General features: G+C 42.5%; 1 protein-coding gene and 1 long non-coding RNA gene across 6 annotated transcripts in view; one reads left to right on the forward strand and one right to left on the reverse strand.

Annotated features, from left to right (window-relative positions):
• Positions 1-10,003, reverse strand: part of KCNC1 (potassium voltage-gated channel subfamily C member 1) — a 164,026-nt gene extending 154,023 nt beyond the window's left edge. For all 5 annotated transcript variants that reach the window (XM_078383869.1, XM_078383868.1, XM_020811342.3 and 2 more), the window contains exon 1: positions 8,260-10,003. In XM_078383869.1, the coding sequence (XP_078239995.1) occupies positions 8,260-8,829 (570 nt within the window). In that variant the 5' untranslated portion in view covers positions 8,830-10,003. The remainder of the gene's footprint in view (positions 1-8,259) is intronic.
• A 334-nt stretch (positions 10,004-10,337) lies between these two features.
• Positions 10,338-12,797, forward strand: LOC140703094 (uncharacterized). The gene is made up of 2 exons (XR_012082417.2): positions 10,338-10,843; positions 10,950-12,797. It is a non-coding gene; the product is annotated as an uncharacterized LOC140703094 (long non-coding RNA).
• Positions 12,798-17,746: the final 4,949 nt, after the last annotated feature.

Here is a 17,746-nt window from a genome sequence, read left to right on the forward strand (position 1 = left end):
CAGCCCTCAGGTAACAGCATGGTGAGCTGTAAATACACCAGTATCCATGTTGCTGTCAGCTGGAGAGGGACTAAGCTAGAGAGGAGAGTGGATGAGGGGACTGGGAGCCACGAATTCCCTTCCAGAGTCTGGCGTTATGTAAAAGAGGGTGGCTTAGGTATCTGGCTGTGGAGCCAGAGTTTGGGAGGTTGATTCTCCACTGGGCCTCCAATGAACGGAGCAAGCCTGTGAGGCCTTGGGCAAAGCTACACAATCCAAGGGAACTCCCCAGAAGCAGTGAATTGTAAACCCAATTTGAGTATTCTCTACCTGGAAAGCCCTGAAAAAGGGTTGCCGTAAGTCAGAATTGATCTGTTGGCACATGAAGAAAAGAGGGTCTCAGGAAGGCCTGAAGAGGACAAACAAGTCAGAGAAGGAAGCCAAAAGTATGAAACAAAAAGGAAGCTGGAGAAGGCCAGAGGCTCCATGGATACTTTTAAAAGCAGGCTGTGTGGCCACTTCGAGCCAGGCATTATTCAAATACAGTGGTGCCCCGCATAGCGACGTTAATCCGTTCCGGATTAATCGTCGCTATGCAGAAACATAGCTAAACGGATCAAAAAAACCCCATAGGAACGCATTAAACTTAGTTTAATGCGTTCCTATGGGGCCCTAAACTCACCGTTCAGTGATGTTCCTCCATAGCGCCACAATTTTCGCACCCTCGGTAAGCAAGGGCAGGGCACGAAAACAATTGCTGCAGCCATTTTGGAACCGCCGATCAGCTGCTGTAAAAACATCGCAATGCGAAGATCGGTAAGTGAAACGCTTACCGATCATCGTAATGCGAGTTTTTCCCTATCTAAACATCGCAATGTGATCGCTTTTGTGATCGCAATTGAGACATCGCTATGCGGATTCGTCGTTAAACGGTGCGCTCGTTAAGCGAGGCACCACTGTAGTCAACTTTATGTACAGCCTACTCGTGAAAGCAGTTGTGAGGCCTTAAGGCATTTTGTTCTCCTCAGGCAGTGGACACAGTGGCTGCCTCTGCAAGTGCTGCCACCAGCACCTCTCTGGCCTTGTCCCTGGGTGACAGGGGATGGGGTGGCTTCCTGGCTGTCTGCGCCTGGGTGTATTAATGAGCGGCAGCCATTAGGTAAAGTGCTGTATGTGTTTGTGTGTGTGGTGGCACTTTATTTCTCATCTCAGGAAACCAGAGAGCTTGGACCATCCCAGGACATGGTTTTGTTAGTAAATGTTTCAGCCTCATATTTTAAGAAGATGCAAGAATTAAACAACAGATTTTTTTACATTATGGCTGTGCAAAATTTAGCAAGCTGTTTAAATACCACAAATAAACCACAAATAATCTTATTCATTATTATGCTAACAATTTCCTCACACTAGAAAATCTGTGACTATATCTGTTAGAATATTTTCCCTACAACACTTGAAGAGGTACTCCTTTTCTTCCTTCCATTTAATGAGGTGTACTATGTATTTTGTGTAATTAAGCAGACACTCTGATTACTTTTACTATGCCAGGAGCTGAGTGTACACATGGGAAATGTCTTACCTTTTTGTGGAGTCTCTATAGGGTGCATATATTCTTCCTCTTCATACCTTTGGGCTAAGTCTTAAATATATTCAGCTAAACAACCAGGGGAATGAAATGAAAGGCCTGGATTCTAACACAGGGGCCTTGGTTTGGTGCAAAAGGTACCTTTCTGTAAGAGTTGGGAAAGGCTCACTTTTACATCCTGTTGTAAAATTAGGAGGCAGCCAAAAACAAAAACAAAAACAAACTTCAAGAACATGGAAAGCTGCCTTACACAAAGTCACAATATTTGCCTATCCAGCCATATTAGTCAGAAGCCAATTAACAGCTCTTATACCAAGTAACCTGTACAAGTGGAAATAGACTGAGCAATAGTCAGGTAAACCCAGATATCTTTCCCCATTCTCTTTTAAAGTAACAGCTTCTTAATAAATAGATTGATTTTTGTTGTTTTTCTTCCTTCCTAGTTCCTAGGCAATTACTATTATTTTTCCATGGGAGAAGTAGATATTTTCCTCCAAAATGACTGTGAGCACACTACAATCATGAAACCAGCTCTAGGGGCTAATGTAAATCACGTTAGGATTTTTTTGTCTTTTCTCTGATCAATCTCTAAGCGCATGTCCAAAAACAAAAATGGTAAGATTTTTCCCTAGTTACCAGTCCCAAGTATTTACTCCTTTCACTAGGCACCAGCCGAGCATAAATCCACTCTACTCTGCTCATTTAAATACTGTAATTTTCCATTTATGACAGACCCTTGTTTATAAGATGCTCCTCCCCCCGCTTTTCTAACCCAAAAGTTAAGAAAACTTAGCTTTGAGTATTCAGCCTCTGGGCTCAGAATGCTCAGACATTAGGGGTCCCTGTTGAATCTGAGCACTGCCTACAGGTTCTGAGGAGGTGTGTTCTACTTGGTTTGTTCAGCATCGGCATCCATAAGGCTCATGACTGGAGGAAGCTAAGTCTCCTAACTGTAGGAAAACTGTTTACAGAGGCAAGGTATGTGCCATTTTGTTCTCTCCTCAGATATCTCAGCTTACTTCTGTGTAAAATACGCTCCTCAATTTTTACTGTAATGATTTTAGGAGAAAGTAGTGTCTTATACACAGAAAAATATGGTACTACAAATTTCAATAGTACAGTATTTGGCAGCCTCTCCCCATGGTCTCAAGTAGAAGTCTTTGCCACAAACTGCTCCCCGAACCTTTGAAGATGATGGGTCCTGCACCTGGGATATCCAGCTTGCATGCATGTTCTCTATAATTGAGATACTGTTCCTCACACAAGTTCCTCCTCCATCTGTTCCCAAGTGATCTTTATCTAACTTGTTTTTACCCCCAAGTGGCATTTTCCATGTTGTGCTCTCATTTTATGCCAAAGCAAGCCTGAATGTACACTGAATGTACAGGGAGTGGCAGCCTTCCCCAGCTGCCAAAGAAGGGTACTCATGTGTGCAGGCAAGGGATGTAAATCTTCCCTTGACTCATCCTTGCTAGTGAGAACACAGAATTGCAAAATTATTCCTCTTGCCATGCAAGAGGGTGAGGCATTTTGTGGTGCTCTTCACAAGGGAAAAGAATGAGACAGATTTTGTGCAAATTAGCAAAGATATGTATATAATGCAAATCTGCACAAAATGACAAGGTGGGCGTGTTTTTTGTTTCTCAAAAGAAATTCTCACTTGCTTTGCACTGAAGCAATCTGCACAAATTAGGGAGACCATGATGAGTGTGTGTGTGGGGGTGGGGAATAGTATTCTGTCTCTTCCTGTCACCTGGAGGAGAGAAATCTGCTAAAACATAAATGTTCCTCATGGAATTGTCTAGTTGAGTCAAGATTCTACATCAGCAAGAAGGAAGAGTTTAGTGAATGAATACTCTTTACACCTGCAAGGCAAATACCTATTTGTCCTATTAATATCTTATATTTCTTTGATGCAATCTAAAAATATTAATGCATTTGTTCTTGCCCAGAGCTTGGAATTTTTAATAAGTAGTTATTGTTATTCTTGCAAGGCCTCCAAAAGTAGCCGGTTGCCACTATGTTTGGCAATTCTAACACAATTCTTTTCATTCATGCTTCTTAACAATAACTTGGAGCCACTTCTCAAAAGCCCGTGCCACAAGACACTGTTATGAGATAGGGAGATAGGCATGCAGGAGATAGATAGATGACTATCCCATCCACCTTGTCATTGCCGCAACAAGCACAATAAAACACGAGACTACAAAATGAGAGCCAGCATAAGTAAGATATTTCTCCTCTGCCATTTCATGGGCATACCTTGCAACTAGAGGTTACAGTTCCACCAGAAAATGAGTAGTGTTACCACTTGTTAAGTTACAACCTTCATGTACTATAGTTATTCCTCTGTTACTGAAGAAAGGAACTAATTACCAATACTTAGTTAGTTAAATATACTTCTTCTTTATAACTAATTACTTCCCAGCTTTAACTTTTGCACTGTATGTATATGTATAGGAAGCTATAGTGAATCACAGTTCCCTGATGAGTGGGCCTGCATAAGTGAGCACCTATTTTTCACACTTACATGATATATTTTGAGTGGACACTTACATCACCTTAGGAAGTAAGGCATGGCTATTTCTATATTTGTTGACTAAGAAATGAAACAGAGAGACACTGCCTTGCTGAAGTCACACACAGTATGAGAAGTGGATCTTCAAATTCGGTTCAATGATTGACCCTGTGGAGCCATTCTGATATTCATAGGAATGCTGACTGCAGAATTACTCAATAGTACACATTGTTTCCCATGGGGAGAAATCCATTCTAGTTTAAGGGATGTTATATGTTCACAGAAGTGCTCTCACAGTGTCAACACTGCAGAGATGATTGAGTAGGTGGTATGCCAATGTGAAAACAGCTAGAGGTACCGTTCTTGCTATTAGTTGGAGTTAATAATGCCTAGTACTAGTTAATAACAGATAAATTTTACAATAATATAATTAGATCACATGCAAATTACTTGACATTCGGCTTTACAAATACAATATACTTATCCTTCCACACACTGTACTGACTTATTAGAATTTTTAATCTAGTCTAAGATGCACACTCATATACCAACAACCTCACTGAACTATGAGATAGGATAGGCCAAAAGTTACACATAGAAACTTAGGTCAGTTTAGAACTATTGATATGCCAACGTCAATCACTGCCTCATGCAACCATTGAAAGCTTAATCTATAACATAGTGTGATATAAAGTTGCCCCAGAAAGATACCTACAGAGTTTAAAGGCATTTTAAAACATTCAACCCATGGGGAAAAAATTGATTCTTGGACTGACACAAAATATCACCATTCTTATCATCCGCCCTTCACCCACCCCCATACACACAGAGACAGCAGGCTCTTTTTAGAGCTTCTTTACAGGTTACTTTGGTTGTCTGCTTTACCTTACTCTTCTAATTTCTCACAAATTAACATTTGAAATTGAATGGATGAATCCCAGTTTAGATCTGCAGATTCTGGAGGCCCTCACATGTGAGTTCCAGGAATCCCATTTCAATCAGCATAGTTGGTGAGAACCAAAACCAAGAAATCTGAGAAAGTTTTGGTTTTTTCCACGTTTGAAGTTTTATATTCTGTTTCTTTCCACGAAGAAATGTGTACATTTTGGTAAATCCAAATTCTGACCCATTCCTACTTTAAATGTATATATTATTCAAGTAAAAGCTCATTTGAATATCTTCATGCATTTCTTATACGTTTGTCTTCACTGGCCCCCTAAACCAGGAAGGATTTGTTTTTACTTACTACATTACAAATATTAGCATGTTTTCCAATACTTTGGTGCTTTAGTGTTTCATCTGAAACACATGCCTCTGGCACTTGAGTTTAAAATTAAATTTCCCCCACCTATAATCTCTGTTATATATATTGCCAAGTACAATGTATCTAGAGGCATTTTCTCAGTACAAGTTACATCCACATCATGGCAATTCTCAGTCTGACTGCTTTCTCTCTCTTGTTTTGGTCATCCAATGGCAAAAATGAAAGCAGCCCAATGATAATGAACTCATTACAAGTATCAAGGACTTCCTTTGGCAAATTGGTCCCAAACATTTTGATGTCTGTATGTGAATATGAGCTATATATTCTTGCTGGGTCAGTCTACTGGATTTAGAACAAAGTCATTTGCAAATTGAAGCCTACAGTACAAGTATTCAGAAATGTATGGAACATTCATGATGCTTTATTCATATATTTTTACTAGTTTGATATTTCATTCTTTCTAATTGCCTTTTTAAAAAGAACTATATGTTAATGAACCTATGATCCTTATTTTTTCATGGCTCAATATTTTGAGGGCTCTTGTGATGTCTGCCATTAAACTATGATAGCTTCTATTCAAGTGCTTCTTCATATACACATTTTTTAGGCTCTGTATTATATTAACTGCTTGCTAATGTATCCTTAATGGGTGAAGGATGTACAAAAATAATGAAACATTTGCTTGTTTATGTATTAGTCCTTTTGGACACTTTGTAAAACCCACACATATCTTCAATTAAAGAATATCATTTCCTTCATAATAGCTTTTGGAATGGACAATGGTAGAAAAAATGTAATATAACACAAATATGACACAGATACAAAATGCAAAGAAAAAACCCTCCTCATTGTAATGAACACAACATGTACTAAGTAAAGAATAGGAATGGTTCAGTGCTATCTTTTTTACTAGCAGGATGCATAAATTGACTTCAAGAGCATGCATTACCATAATTGATGCATGTTGCACCAAACCCACAAGTGACATAGAGTAGGTGTCCTTTAGGACTCATTACTCTTAGGTAAGGCCATTGATACTTCTAGTTCAGCAATGTCCTCCTCTTAACCAGTAGTGATTCTTCAGGACGCATTTCCCAATCCTGCAACCTGAAACCATTTCTGCCACACAGACTCAACCTTGTGCATGCAAATCCTTTCCTTTTGCACTGATTTTCTTTTCAGATACAGTCTATTTTGAACTAAGGAACATTGCATAAGGGATTGGTAACTATGATGGGTTATTTCTGCTTTCAGTCAGTTTATACTATAGCAACTGCGAAGGGGAGGACATAAGGGGATACTTTAGAATCTCGTCTGTCTTCATATTTTCTTTATTAGAGAAAACCACCATGTCTGTCTGGGGGATTAAAAAACTCTTCACATGTTTTCATGTTCTCTTGGAAAAGATCACTGGAACCAAAGCATTGTTGCTTCCTTTTATCTTGTAGTAAATATTTAATTAATCCTTTCTGCTGCACACTATTTAAAGACTCACAACTTTCAGCTTGCTAATTCGGTAGGAAATCTCAGAAGAGTCTGTGAAAAAAAAACTAAGTCACTTAAAAGAAGTGAAGGTGTAGAAAGCACCTCGGGACTCTCCTCCAGGCAGTGCATCTCATTCACTCCTTCGCCAACCTGACATCAGTTACCCTGCTAAGATATTTGCTGAGCTTGATATTCCCAGTAAGTAATTATGCTTGTATTAAGCATCCAACAATTCTCCAACAATTTAAAATTTGCCCATCCTAATCTATATATAAAATTCTATTTTACCTTCGATATCTCTTCTTTCCACATAGGAAAAATCAGCTAGTTGACCTCTCTCTCTCTCAATCTCAATCTCAATCTCAATCTCTCACACATACATACATCACACTTGCATACACACAGAGAGATAGACACAGACACAAACACAGACACACATACACAAAGAGAGAGAGAGACCAATCAACATACTAAGAAAGCAAAAACCAGAGTCCAGCATCTTTAAATATAATGTAATAAATGGAGGTCATCTGGAAGATGGAGAGGATGAATGAATAAAGGAGAGGATGGGTTGACAGGTGGAAAAGTGCTTCACTTTTGTGTGGCACTACAGGGAATAAATGCAGACACACAGACACACAAATATCCCATTAAAATCGCACAAAAATGAAACATTTTTCCATCCACCTATTTATTCATACTCTCTCTTTCTCCACAATGCCTCCAAACAGCAGCTACATGACATTTATCCAGCTCCCACTGATGTTTTGCAAGCGGAATTCATCCCTAAGTTATCACAAAATTATGAAGAGATACCAATTTTGAAAGGCCTATTTTGTCCTGATTCACAATGATTTTCTGACTGCAGAATATGTTTTCTATTGATTCCAATTGCCTCAATGGCAAGAGATAGTCACCCTGCCCTCCTCAGTATGATATGTCTTCCATGCACATCTTGATAAATGTCTAATTGAAAATGCAAATGTTAAAGTAAAAAAATTAATAGTTGAAATTTAGTTTCTGCTATTTGACTCAGAAATCAGAGAAAGAATACTATTGTAGCTCTTTAAAAAAAGCTGACTTCAGTGTAAACACCTCTAGTTAAGTGTCTTTAGTAATGAATATCTCTTCACATTGTTGAAATGGAAGCATAGGCAGGCCAAGAGACAACCTTGACAACAAGACATGTTGTTGAGTGTGGAAAGGCATCTACTTAAACAATGGATTGCGATCTTGGTGTCCCAATGTGCTATGCTCTTGCTCCACATTGCTAGCCTATAGGTACGCATGTGATGTTTACCTTATAAGGCACGTGCTTCTCCATTTGTTCTTACATGTAAGGCCTTGCACAAATATCAATAACAAACATATAACTTCTCCAAAAGTGTGTCATAGGAAGGCATTGTAAGTTCTCAGTGTGTGGCTTACCCTTGCATATCTGGAGGAATAGGGATCCTCAAAGAGTGCCCAGATACGGGGATGCCATCTTTTCCAAAAGCCCCCAGACCTTCCATCTGGGGAATCACTGAGTGCCAAGCGTTTAGTCATCTCCAGCTCCTCCTCACCATCCCCTGAGTCTCCAGCGCCATCTGCATCTCCATCATCTGCACTACTATCCAGAGGGGCCCCACCAAAACTATCAAGGGCCTCTTCAGCATCCCGGTGCTGCCTGTAGGTCATCCAACAACAGGGCTCCACATCTGTTTCATCAATGCCCCAGAAGGCCAGCTCCTCCTCATACAGAGGTCCACATACATCTGCTGGGCAGTGCAGCTTACCTGTGCGGTAGTAGTTCAGGATATGGGCAAAGACACCTGGGTGCCGGTCAAAGAAGAACTCGTCTGTGCGGGGGTCATAGTCAAAGTGACTGTGGGCATCTGGCTCAGCAATCCAGGCCAACCGTGTCCCTGGCAAGGTGCGCAAGGTGCTGCGGTATGTCTGGTGCCTAGTCCCTCCCACATTGATCACAATGCGATCGCTTTCATCGCCCTGGCCCATCTCGTCTCTTATTAGGCATGTCGTGGACTCATCCAAGCAAGCACAGCACACAACAAGCACATCAGGGGTTGGGGTTTCTGCAATCAATAACTAACTTGAGATCTTATCCAGATTGGCAAGAAGCAGCCACATTAAGGGCATCCACTGTTCTTGGCCACTTATACCCTTCAATCCTTGGTGATGCAGAGCCACGAGTACCAGTGAATGTTAATGGTGGCAGATCCAGATTCTGTACTGGAGCATTGAAATGGTAATTAGGATATCATTTACAGTTAGGGATCCAGAACCCACAAAAGAAAAAAGAAGGAGGGGGAAAAGGAAAACACTGATAATGCACTCCCTCCAAAAGGAGTGATTGAGAAGGAAAGGTTGGTTGATTTAAGTGGGCGTATAAGTATCAGCAAGAGAGATAGGTCCTTCAGTTAGATGTGCCCATTAATATGTGTAATGTCACAGAGCCAACCTATAAAGGGAACTCAAAGGAAGGTGGTAGGTGCCTGTAACAAAAATACTGGAGGAAGTGGGATTAAAAGGGTTCACAGACACAACACACACATACACGCACAAACATATACACACACAAGATGAGAGGGGAAGAAAGGGGGCAGATACCAATGCCCAGCTGCAGCAATCAAATCAAACCTCTTGAAGATGGCTTTAAAAACAAAACTGTTCTGCACTTGAGTCCCAGAAGCAGAGGCAGGAGCAAAGGGTGGCTGCTAAGAAGAGCTCAACATGTAGAAGTCCTAATATTTAGGTTTTAATAATAGCAGACTCGACAGAGACACTGAATTCAAAGCCTCTGAAGGAGCAGCGGTGACGACGAAGCAACAATAAATCAAAGTGGGGGAAAAGATCTCCAAACCCCCTCCAATTGCAGAATTCTCTCGGATGCAGACAAAAGAGACCAGGAAAGCTGTAGGCAGAGCCTTTCCCTCTTCTTCCCGTCTTCCAGAGCTTCCTCCTTGTTGATGCAGTTCACACTTCGCAGCAACCCTAAAAAGCGCCCTTGGTAGTATGGGCAGCTTTCGCCTGAAGGCCCCTTTCTCCCCGCCCGGAGCCGGGAGACTTAGGCGCGGGGCATGGTGCTGAAATGGACAGCGCTCCGGAGCGTGGTGCTGAAATGGACAGCGCTCCAGCCCTCCCGGACCCGGCAGGCTTTCTCTCACCGTCTGACGAAGCGAGGCAACGCTTTTGTGTTTTGCCTTTAAGCAAAGGACGGGAAAGGGGGGGAGAGCAAAACCAGGAGAGGGAGGCAGAATGCGAGGATCGACAACCAAAGTGTGTGTGTGTGTGGGGGGGGAGGCTGATCAAAGCTGGTGATCCCAGGCAGGACTGGCTGGCTAACACGGAAGCCTCAGGTGGATCGCTTGGGCGGTGGAGTAATTAATGAAGATCAGCTCGTCCCTCTCTGCTCCCCCCCTCCTACGCGCCGCCTGCCCGAGGGATCTCTCAGGTGGTGCTCAAGGCTGGGTGCCAGAGAACTCGCCGCCGCCGCTTTTCTTGCCGTTATTCGCCGCTGCTCAGTCCAGGCAGCCCCGGTCTCCGGACACTTCAGGAGAGCGCAGGCGTACTGGGCTCTGAATAGAGCAGTTCTCCCTGGGTCCTAATGCAGCGTCGGGAGACAGTTCTTCGCGTTCTCAGAATCACCTGGAAAATGGAGTGCCGTGCTGGAGCCCCGCAGCAAGTCGTCTCTCTCTCTGTGTGTGTGTGTGTGTGTATGCGCGGGCGCGCGCGTTTGTGCACTTTCTTCAGCTTTTCTCCACGTTAGCGCTGAAAGGAAGGGAGGGACGGTATGTCGCCCAACCGGTGAATAACCGCACCAACGAGGCGTCCTTCAGATGTCTGGGACTACTGTTCCCATCAGTCCCAGCCAAAATGACTGATGTTTGGAGATTTATGGGACCTGTAGCCCAAAACATCAGCCGGACACCACGTTTTGGGATCGGCTGTTCAAGAGCAGCACCCCTGTTTCATCCCGCCTGCTCTTCACAATCTTTAGCCCACAGGAATCGTACGTAACCTGGCGTCATCCGTGCTGCATTTTTGTTATAGCCATGAAAAATGTTTCTCTCATGGGAGGTATATAACCGTCCAACGGTACTGTATTTGCCTTTCAGGTGGAAGCAGCATCTTCTGACACATGAGCTCTCGCTCTCTCACTGGTGGTGGCGATGATGGAGGAAAGCAGCAATGGCTGTTCCCCTGTTGGCCAAGAAGGCAGACCGGTCCTCCTGAAGGGCACATCTCACCGCTCCCGAACGAAAAGCAACACCGCTGAAGGAGAAAGATCAAAACAACAGAGAAAAAGGAAGATCAATGTGCTGGCTGAGCTGGCCGATTTTCAGTGTGCAGTTTGATTCAAAATAGAAATATTTTTTTCTAAGTGAATTTTTTTTCCTGAAAAAAATATGCCACGGTGGATTGGAAACGCAAATGCACATGTGTGCGTGCATCCACACACATTTCTCTGTGTGTGTTTGTCTGGTGATCCAATATGCAGCTTTCTCATTTCAATACTTTACATTGTTCAGCAGGGGAGAGAAAAGAAGAGCAAGAAACTGATGCTGAAGACTCCAGTTTGCAGTTGGTTGATCACTTGAAATACCCAAGAGGTGAATTTAGCCACCTGTGCTCAGAATCTAAAACCACTTTCGAGAGATGGAAATACCTCCTACTGTAGTCAGTTGAGCTTGTTTGCATGTAATGGGTTGATTGCTGGAGTAGCAATCCATGGATGTATCGAAACTGATTTTACAAGATAACACTCTTCCTATTTGGAAGCCTTTTTGCACCCTGTTCATTGAGATCAAAGGAGCTATATGTTTGGGACAGAGAAAATGTGAGGTCTGCTACCATGGACTACATACGAGAGACAAGAGAGGGAGGTGTGTGGGAGGAAGTGGAGTCAAGGTTGCAGTCTCGATCTATAGGCAAGGAAGCAAAAAAGAGGCAAGACAAAGAGGGGGTGCACCAATAAGCCCTAACTACCTCTACTTCTGAGGCCCCCTATACAATTCTGCAATTTCTCCACCACCCAGCTGAGGTTCTCACCATAGTGTTAACAATCACCATGAGTAACACAAGTTCAGAAGCAAACCCTTCTCATGCAAATCTTCAACATGCAACCTTACTTTCAGCTGTTGTATCTGTTGAGGGGAGGGGATATATAAATAATGTTAGGGTATGTTACTCTATATGATACAAGAAATTGTTGCAAGAATTTGGTAGGAACAATCCAATCATGGCCTGCAGCAGGTCTTTAGAGATGTCACTGTTCAAATGGATAAGGAAATCCAGCGCAGAAAGTACAGTTAAATTTACAAAATGCATTTCATGATGCACTAATCTCTCGACATTGTCAGAAATGAGGATGAGGATGTAGAGCTGTCGAATCTTAGAAGAAATAGCTGGCTGGACAGAAAACAGTCTTGAAAACAATAGGATAGAGGTAGTTTAAAATGGAAAATCAATTTGCTGCTCTCCATCTCCTTTCTGCCATCTCTGAGCACTCTCAAAGAATGTGCTGCAGATTTTAATTATTTTTATTTAATGCAGACAATCATTCAGTCCTTCTAGAAATCATATTAATTAAAAATATTTGTGGCCAACGCTAAGAGATCCTCTGTCCTGCTGTCTAGGTATGGGATAGCAGAAGCCTTCTAGTTCTGCAAGACATGGGTAATATCCTGTACAGAGTGTAAGAGAAATCACATAAGCTTTTCCCTGCTCAAGATGACCTCTTGTCAGATGACTAATTATGTAACTGCATGCACATGACAGACAGCCTGCCGAAAGGTGACAAATGCTTACATGATCACCCTTCCATTACCACCAAATTCATCAAGACACCGGTCATTTTGTTTGACCACCATGCCTGCCTGTACAATTCATAACCTGTGTTCAGGTTACTAGATGGGCGGGATAGAAATGTAATAAATAATAATAAATTTCAAATGACATGTTAAGCATCTGCTTTACTTAAGTGATTCTTACACTGCCTTACATTCCTAAATTCTCTCTCTCTCTCTCTCTCTCTCTCTCTCTCTCTCTCTCTCTCTCTTGTTCGTTCAGTCATTTATTAAAGTGATTAACACTCTGAACCCACCTCTGTTTACTTGATGAGAGCTCAAACAGTTTAGTTCTCTGTGATACAAGGCTGTTTGGTTAGAAGGTTAAAGAAATGAACACTTGTCTTATGTTAGAAGCATAAGAAGTCTGAATATGGGTGTTACAAAGAGAAAAAATGGCAACAAATTACCCAATTAATAAATAATATACAATATGAGGAATAACCTTTATGTTGACTTGCACCATTGGTCTTCCTAGTTCAGTATCATCTGCTGTATCTAGCAGTGGCTCTCCAGGGTTTTGCATAGGAGTTCTTTCCTTGCCTGGACTGGAGAAGCCAGGGATCAAAGCTGGCACCTTTTGCTTGCAAAGCATGTGCCCTCTGATGGACTTATAATATTTCCTGATCTTACTCAGGCTGCATAAGGTCTGGTTTTGTTTGGTGTTTGCACCCATATGTTAGAGGACACATGGAAATAGGTTTTTAAGGAAATGTCTGAAATTCTTCCATCTTAGCAGCAAGGAAATCCAGGTGGAATTGCTGAAAAATTCTTTTTTGGAAGCAAACTAAGCATTCTCTATCCATCCATCCATCCATACACCTATTTATTTGTATCTTGCTTTTCCACTAATAGTGCTCAAAGAGGCTCACAACATGTCAAATAATAAGTACATCTGTCTGTCTGTCTGTCTGTCTGTCTGTCTGTCTGTCTGTCTGTCTGTCTGTCTGTCTGTCTGTCTGTCTGTCTGTCTGTCTGTCATCTATCACCCTTATTTTATCTTTAAAAAGGACCCAAGGCAGATTACATCATTAAAAGTGTTTAAAGTTAAAAATAGTAAATATACAAATACTAAAAAGGATCAAATAAATACTATGCTAAAGGATGGTAAACAAAATCAGAAACACATTCAAATGAGTAAGGCACAACTAACCATTTAGAAACCCCACTCAGGCAAGCAGGCATTAAAGGAAAGCTTGTCTGAAGAGAAAGGTCTTTGTCTGCTTGTGGAAGGACAGCAAAAAAAGGGACCAGCCTGGCTTCCTGTGGGAGGGAGTTCCAAAGTCTGAGAGCAGCAAAAGAGAAGGCCCTCTCCTGTATCCTCACCAAATGAACTGAAGCTGCTAGTGGGACCAAGAAAAAGGCCTCTTCTGATGATTTTAGCACTTGAGCAGGCTCATAAAGGGAGCCACTGCCCTTGCGATAGCTTAGACTCAAGTTGTTTAGGGCTTTGTAGGTTAAAACCAGCACTTTGAATTGTGCCCCAAAACAGATCAGCAATGAGAGGAGCTGTAGTAACAGAGGGGTTGTGTGATCCTGGTGATCAGCCCCAGTTAGCAATTTAGCTGCCATGCTTTGGACCCACTGAATTTTCCAGATACTTTCCAGAGGCATCCCTACCATAGAGTGCATTACAGTAACCCAGCCAACATGTAACTAAGACACCATGGCCAGATTAGACCTCTCTAGGAATGGGCACAGCTGGAGCACTGGTTTTAATTGTGCAAAGGCACTCCTGGTCAATGCTGAAACCTGGAAATCTTGGCTCAGAGACAAATCCAGAAGTCCCCCTCCCCAAGCTATGCAACTATATTTTCAGAGGGAGCATAACTCCATCCAGCACAAGCTGAATCCCTATCCCTTGATCTGTGTTACAACTCACCAGAAGCACTTCTATGTTGCCTGGATTAAGTTTCAGTTTATTTATCCCCATCCAGTCCATTACTAACACCAGATACTGACCTAGAGCTGAAATAGCATCCTTGGATTTAGATGGCAAGGAGAGATAGAGTCTGGTGTCATCTGCATCCCAAAATTCCAGACAACCGCTTCCAGCAGTTTCGTGTACATGGCATGGAAGACAAAGAAGTACCCTGAGAGACACCACAGGCCAACAGATGTTACCCAGCTCTATTTTCCAAGATGGTGCCTCTAATCACCTTTGGAGTTCTCTCTTCCAGGAAGGACCAAAGCCACCATAAATCAGTACCTCAAAGTCACATCCCGGAGAGACAGCCCAGAAGGATACCATGGTTGATGGTATCAAAAGCCACTGAGAGGTGGGGACACTCTCCCCCTGTACAGTTCCTGGCATAGGTCATTCACCGAAGTGGCCAAAGTAGTCTCCATCCCATAACCAGGCCTGAAGCCAGATTGAAATGTATCTAAATAATTCATCTCATGCATGAATTCCTGAACCAAGAAGCCACAAGCTGCTCCAGCACCTTGCCCAGGAATAGGCTTTTGCCTCCTTTAAGCATGCAGGGATCCTACCCTGCTGCAAGAAGGCAGTCACCCCTCCTCCTACCCACTCTGGCAGTTTTTATGAGCCAGGAAAGACAAAGGGCCAACAGAGATGAGATAGGCTGCCTCTCTTCAAGGGTCCTGGCCACATTATCAGGCTAGAGAAACTGAAATTCATCCATGAATTCAGGGCAAGCAGGGGCCATATTACATTCACAGGATCTATCTCAACTATAGCATTAAGCCAGAATGGATCTGAAGCAATCTGCCTGCAAAGTGTTGTGCAAATTCTTCACAGTGAACCTACAGTATGGTCTACATTCACTTCCTTCGGGCTGTGACATAATAGGCACTTGACCACTTGAAAGTGCTCTGCAGGGCAACTCTATGCAGCTGCAACAGTAGCTGAGAAGAATGCCTTCTTCACTGCTTCCCCTGCCACGGATTGGGCCTTCCCATATGCCCTAGTCTATGTTCGGTCAGATTCACTCCAAGTTTCCACCACCATTGCTCAAGTCTATGTCCTGCTTGTTTTATCATCACCAGCTCCCGGGTAAACCAGGAGGCTAGTTTTGCTCTTCTTCTTGGGATGAGACATTTCAGAGCAATCCTGTCAATGTTTTTTTTTCCGTTTCCCCATTCCAGAGATCAACCAGGGCTTCAACAGGATCACCTGCCAAGGTGATAGGAAACTCCCAAAGAGCCATCAGGAAACCACTTGCATCCATCAGCCTTATGGGGTGGGCCGTCTTAGTCTGTTCCCCACCCCTGCAAAGGAACTGAGTTCCAGTGACTTTAAACCCCACCAGATAATGGTCTGTCCATGACAATAGAACTGCAGAGAGTTCCTCCACACCCAGGTCTTTGGAATTTACCCTAATACAGAAAACCAGGTCTACAGTGTGCCCTACAGCATGGGTGAGGTCAGAATACCAATTGGAACCAACCCATGGCCATCATAGAGGTCATGAAGTTCCTGGCAGAACTCCCTTGGCGTAGATGGTGAAATCCCCCAGCACAACAAGCCAAGGGGACTCCACCCCACTCCTCACCCTGGAGAGCAGCTTAGTTGGCTCAGGAATGAAAGCTGTTTAGCTACAGAATGAGCAGTACACTAATGGTATCCCTATTCTGTCCTGGGCTCTTGCTTTCAGTAACACACATCCAAACCCAAGGAACTGGGGAATGTGATCTCTGGTGAGAGGGATAGACACATGATAGACTATTGCAACTCTACCTCCTTGCCCCCTAGGTCTTGCCTGACATTTGGAAACATTAAGGTCAATAGCCATTGAATAATGGTTTACTGCCTAAAAATATAGTAAAATGGCATATAATACGTTACTGAATAAAACATATAATTTAATTCAATCCAACAATATATACAAAAATGGAGAGAAAGAGTAAAGCCTAACACAGATATAGATATATTCTAGACTGAAGGCCAAATAGATTACCACAGTCATCAATACGGCCTCATCATCACGTTCTGAGGATACATTCATTGTCCATTTGTAATATAACTCACATTTACCTTCCAATGATGAGTTGTGAGTTATACTACAAATGGACAATGATGATATTACTCCAGATATTTGGGCTTGTTTTAGTCCAGACTCTGCCTCTTTAAAAACTGCATGTCCATACGCACCTTCTGCAGCTGATGTTACAGATGTCACAGAGTACCTGTCACAGAGGGCAAGAAGATAGGAAAGGCTGGGATAGCATCAGTAGTAGACTCAGAAAGCCAGATTTGCTTACTATTCCTAGCCAAACTGCAATTTGCCAGCCAACAGAAGGAAAAAACTGGATGTCAAAATCTTGAGCTTTGAGTAGTGCTTGCCATGTGTTCTTTGATCAGCAGCAATATCCCTACAGAAATTATTATGTTCTAGCCCGATTGTGTAGGCCTACATGATGCAACTATGTGTGTTAATGCAGTGTAAGTCCTATTGGTAATTTATGAGTATTTGCATGGAGTTCTGCTCATAGGTGGCACTCCACTGAACGGGTCATAAATAGAGAAAGTATTAATTAGAAATAAATAAACATGCCCTTTGAGAAAGCTGATAGGCTGAAATGTGTTGGCCATTTTATACTGGAATAAAGAGCTTTACATTTTCTACATCCTGGGACTACAGCCTTTCCTTCATTTTAATAATACTCCGGTAACCACCTACCTGGATGTAAATTGGACTGAACTCACTAAGGCTTACTTCTGCATAGACATTATCCTGTTGTATAGCCATCTCAAAACAAACAAACAAATGAACAAACAAACAAACAAACAACTGCCAACACATTCATTGTTCCACTCTGAACTGTGGGAGCCTTGGCCTGTCTCCTGCTCTGCCTTTTGCATTGCCTTGCTCTCTCTCCCCTATAATTATTCAAATGAGTGTGTTAATAAAGCTTAATGCCTTCCTTTGTTTCCAGTGGGAGCAACTTTGGCCCTTCTCCATGTGTTTGGACCTGCTTCAGGCCATCCTTTCCAGCACAAGCAAGAGACTCTTGGAAGTCTTGCTTTTCTGATTTCATTGCCTTCATTCTCTCCCTCTTATTGAAGTATCTAGCACTATTCATTAGAGGCAAAATAGCTTTTC

The sequence above is a fragment of the Pogona vitticeps genome, chromosome 1 (genome assembly GCF_051106095.1).
Source record: "Pogona vitticeps strain Pit_001003342236 chromosome 1, PviZW2.1, whole genome shotgun sequence".
In the NCBI taxonomy this organism is placed as follows: Eukaryota; Metazoa; Chordata; class Lepidosauria; order Squamata; family Agamidae; genus Pogona; species Pogona vitticeps.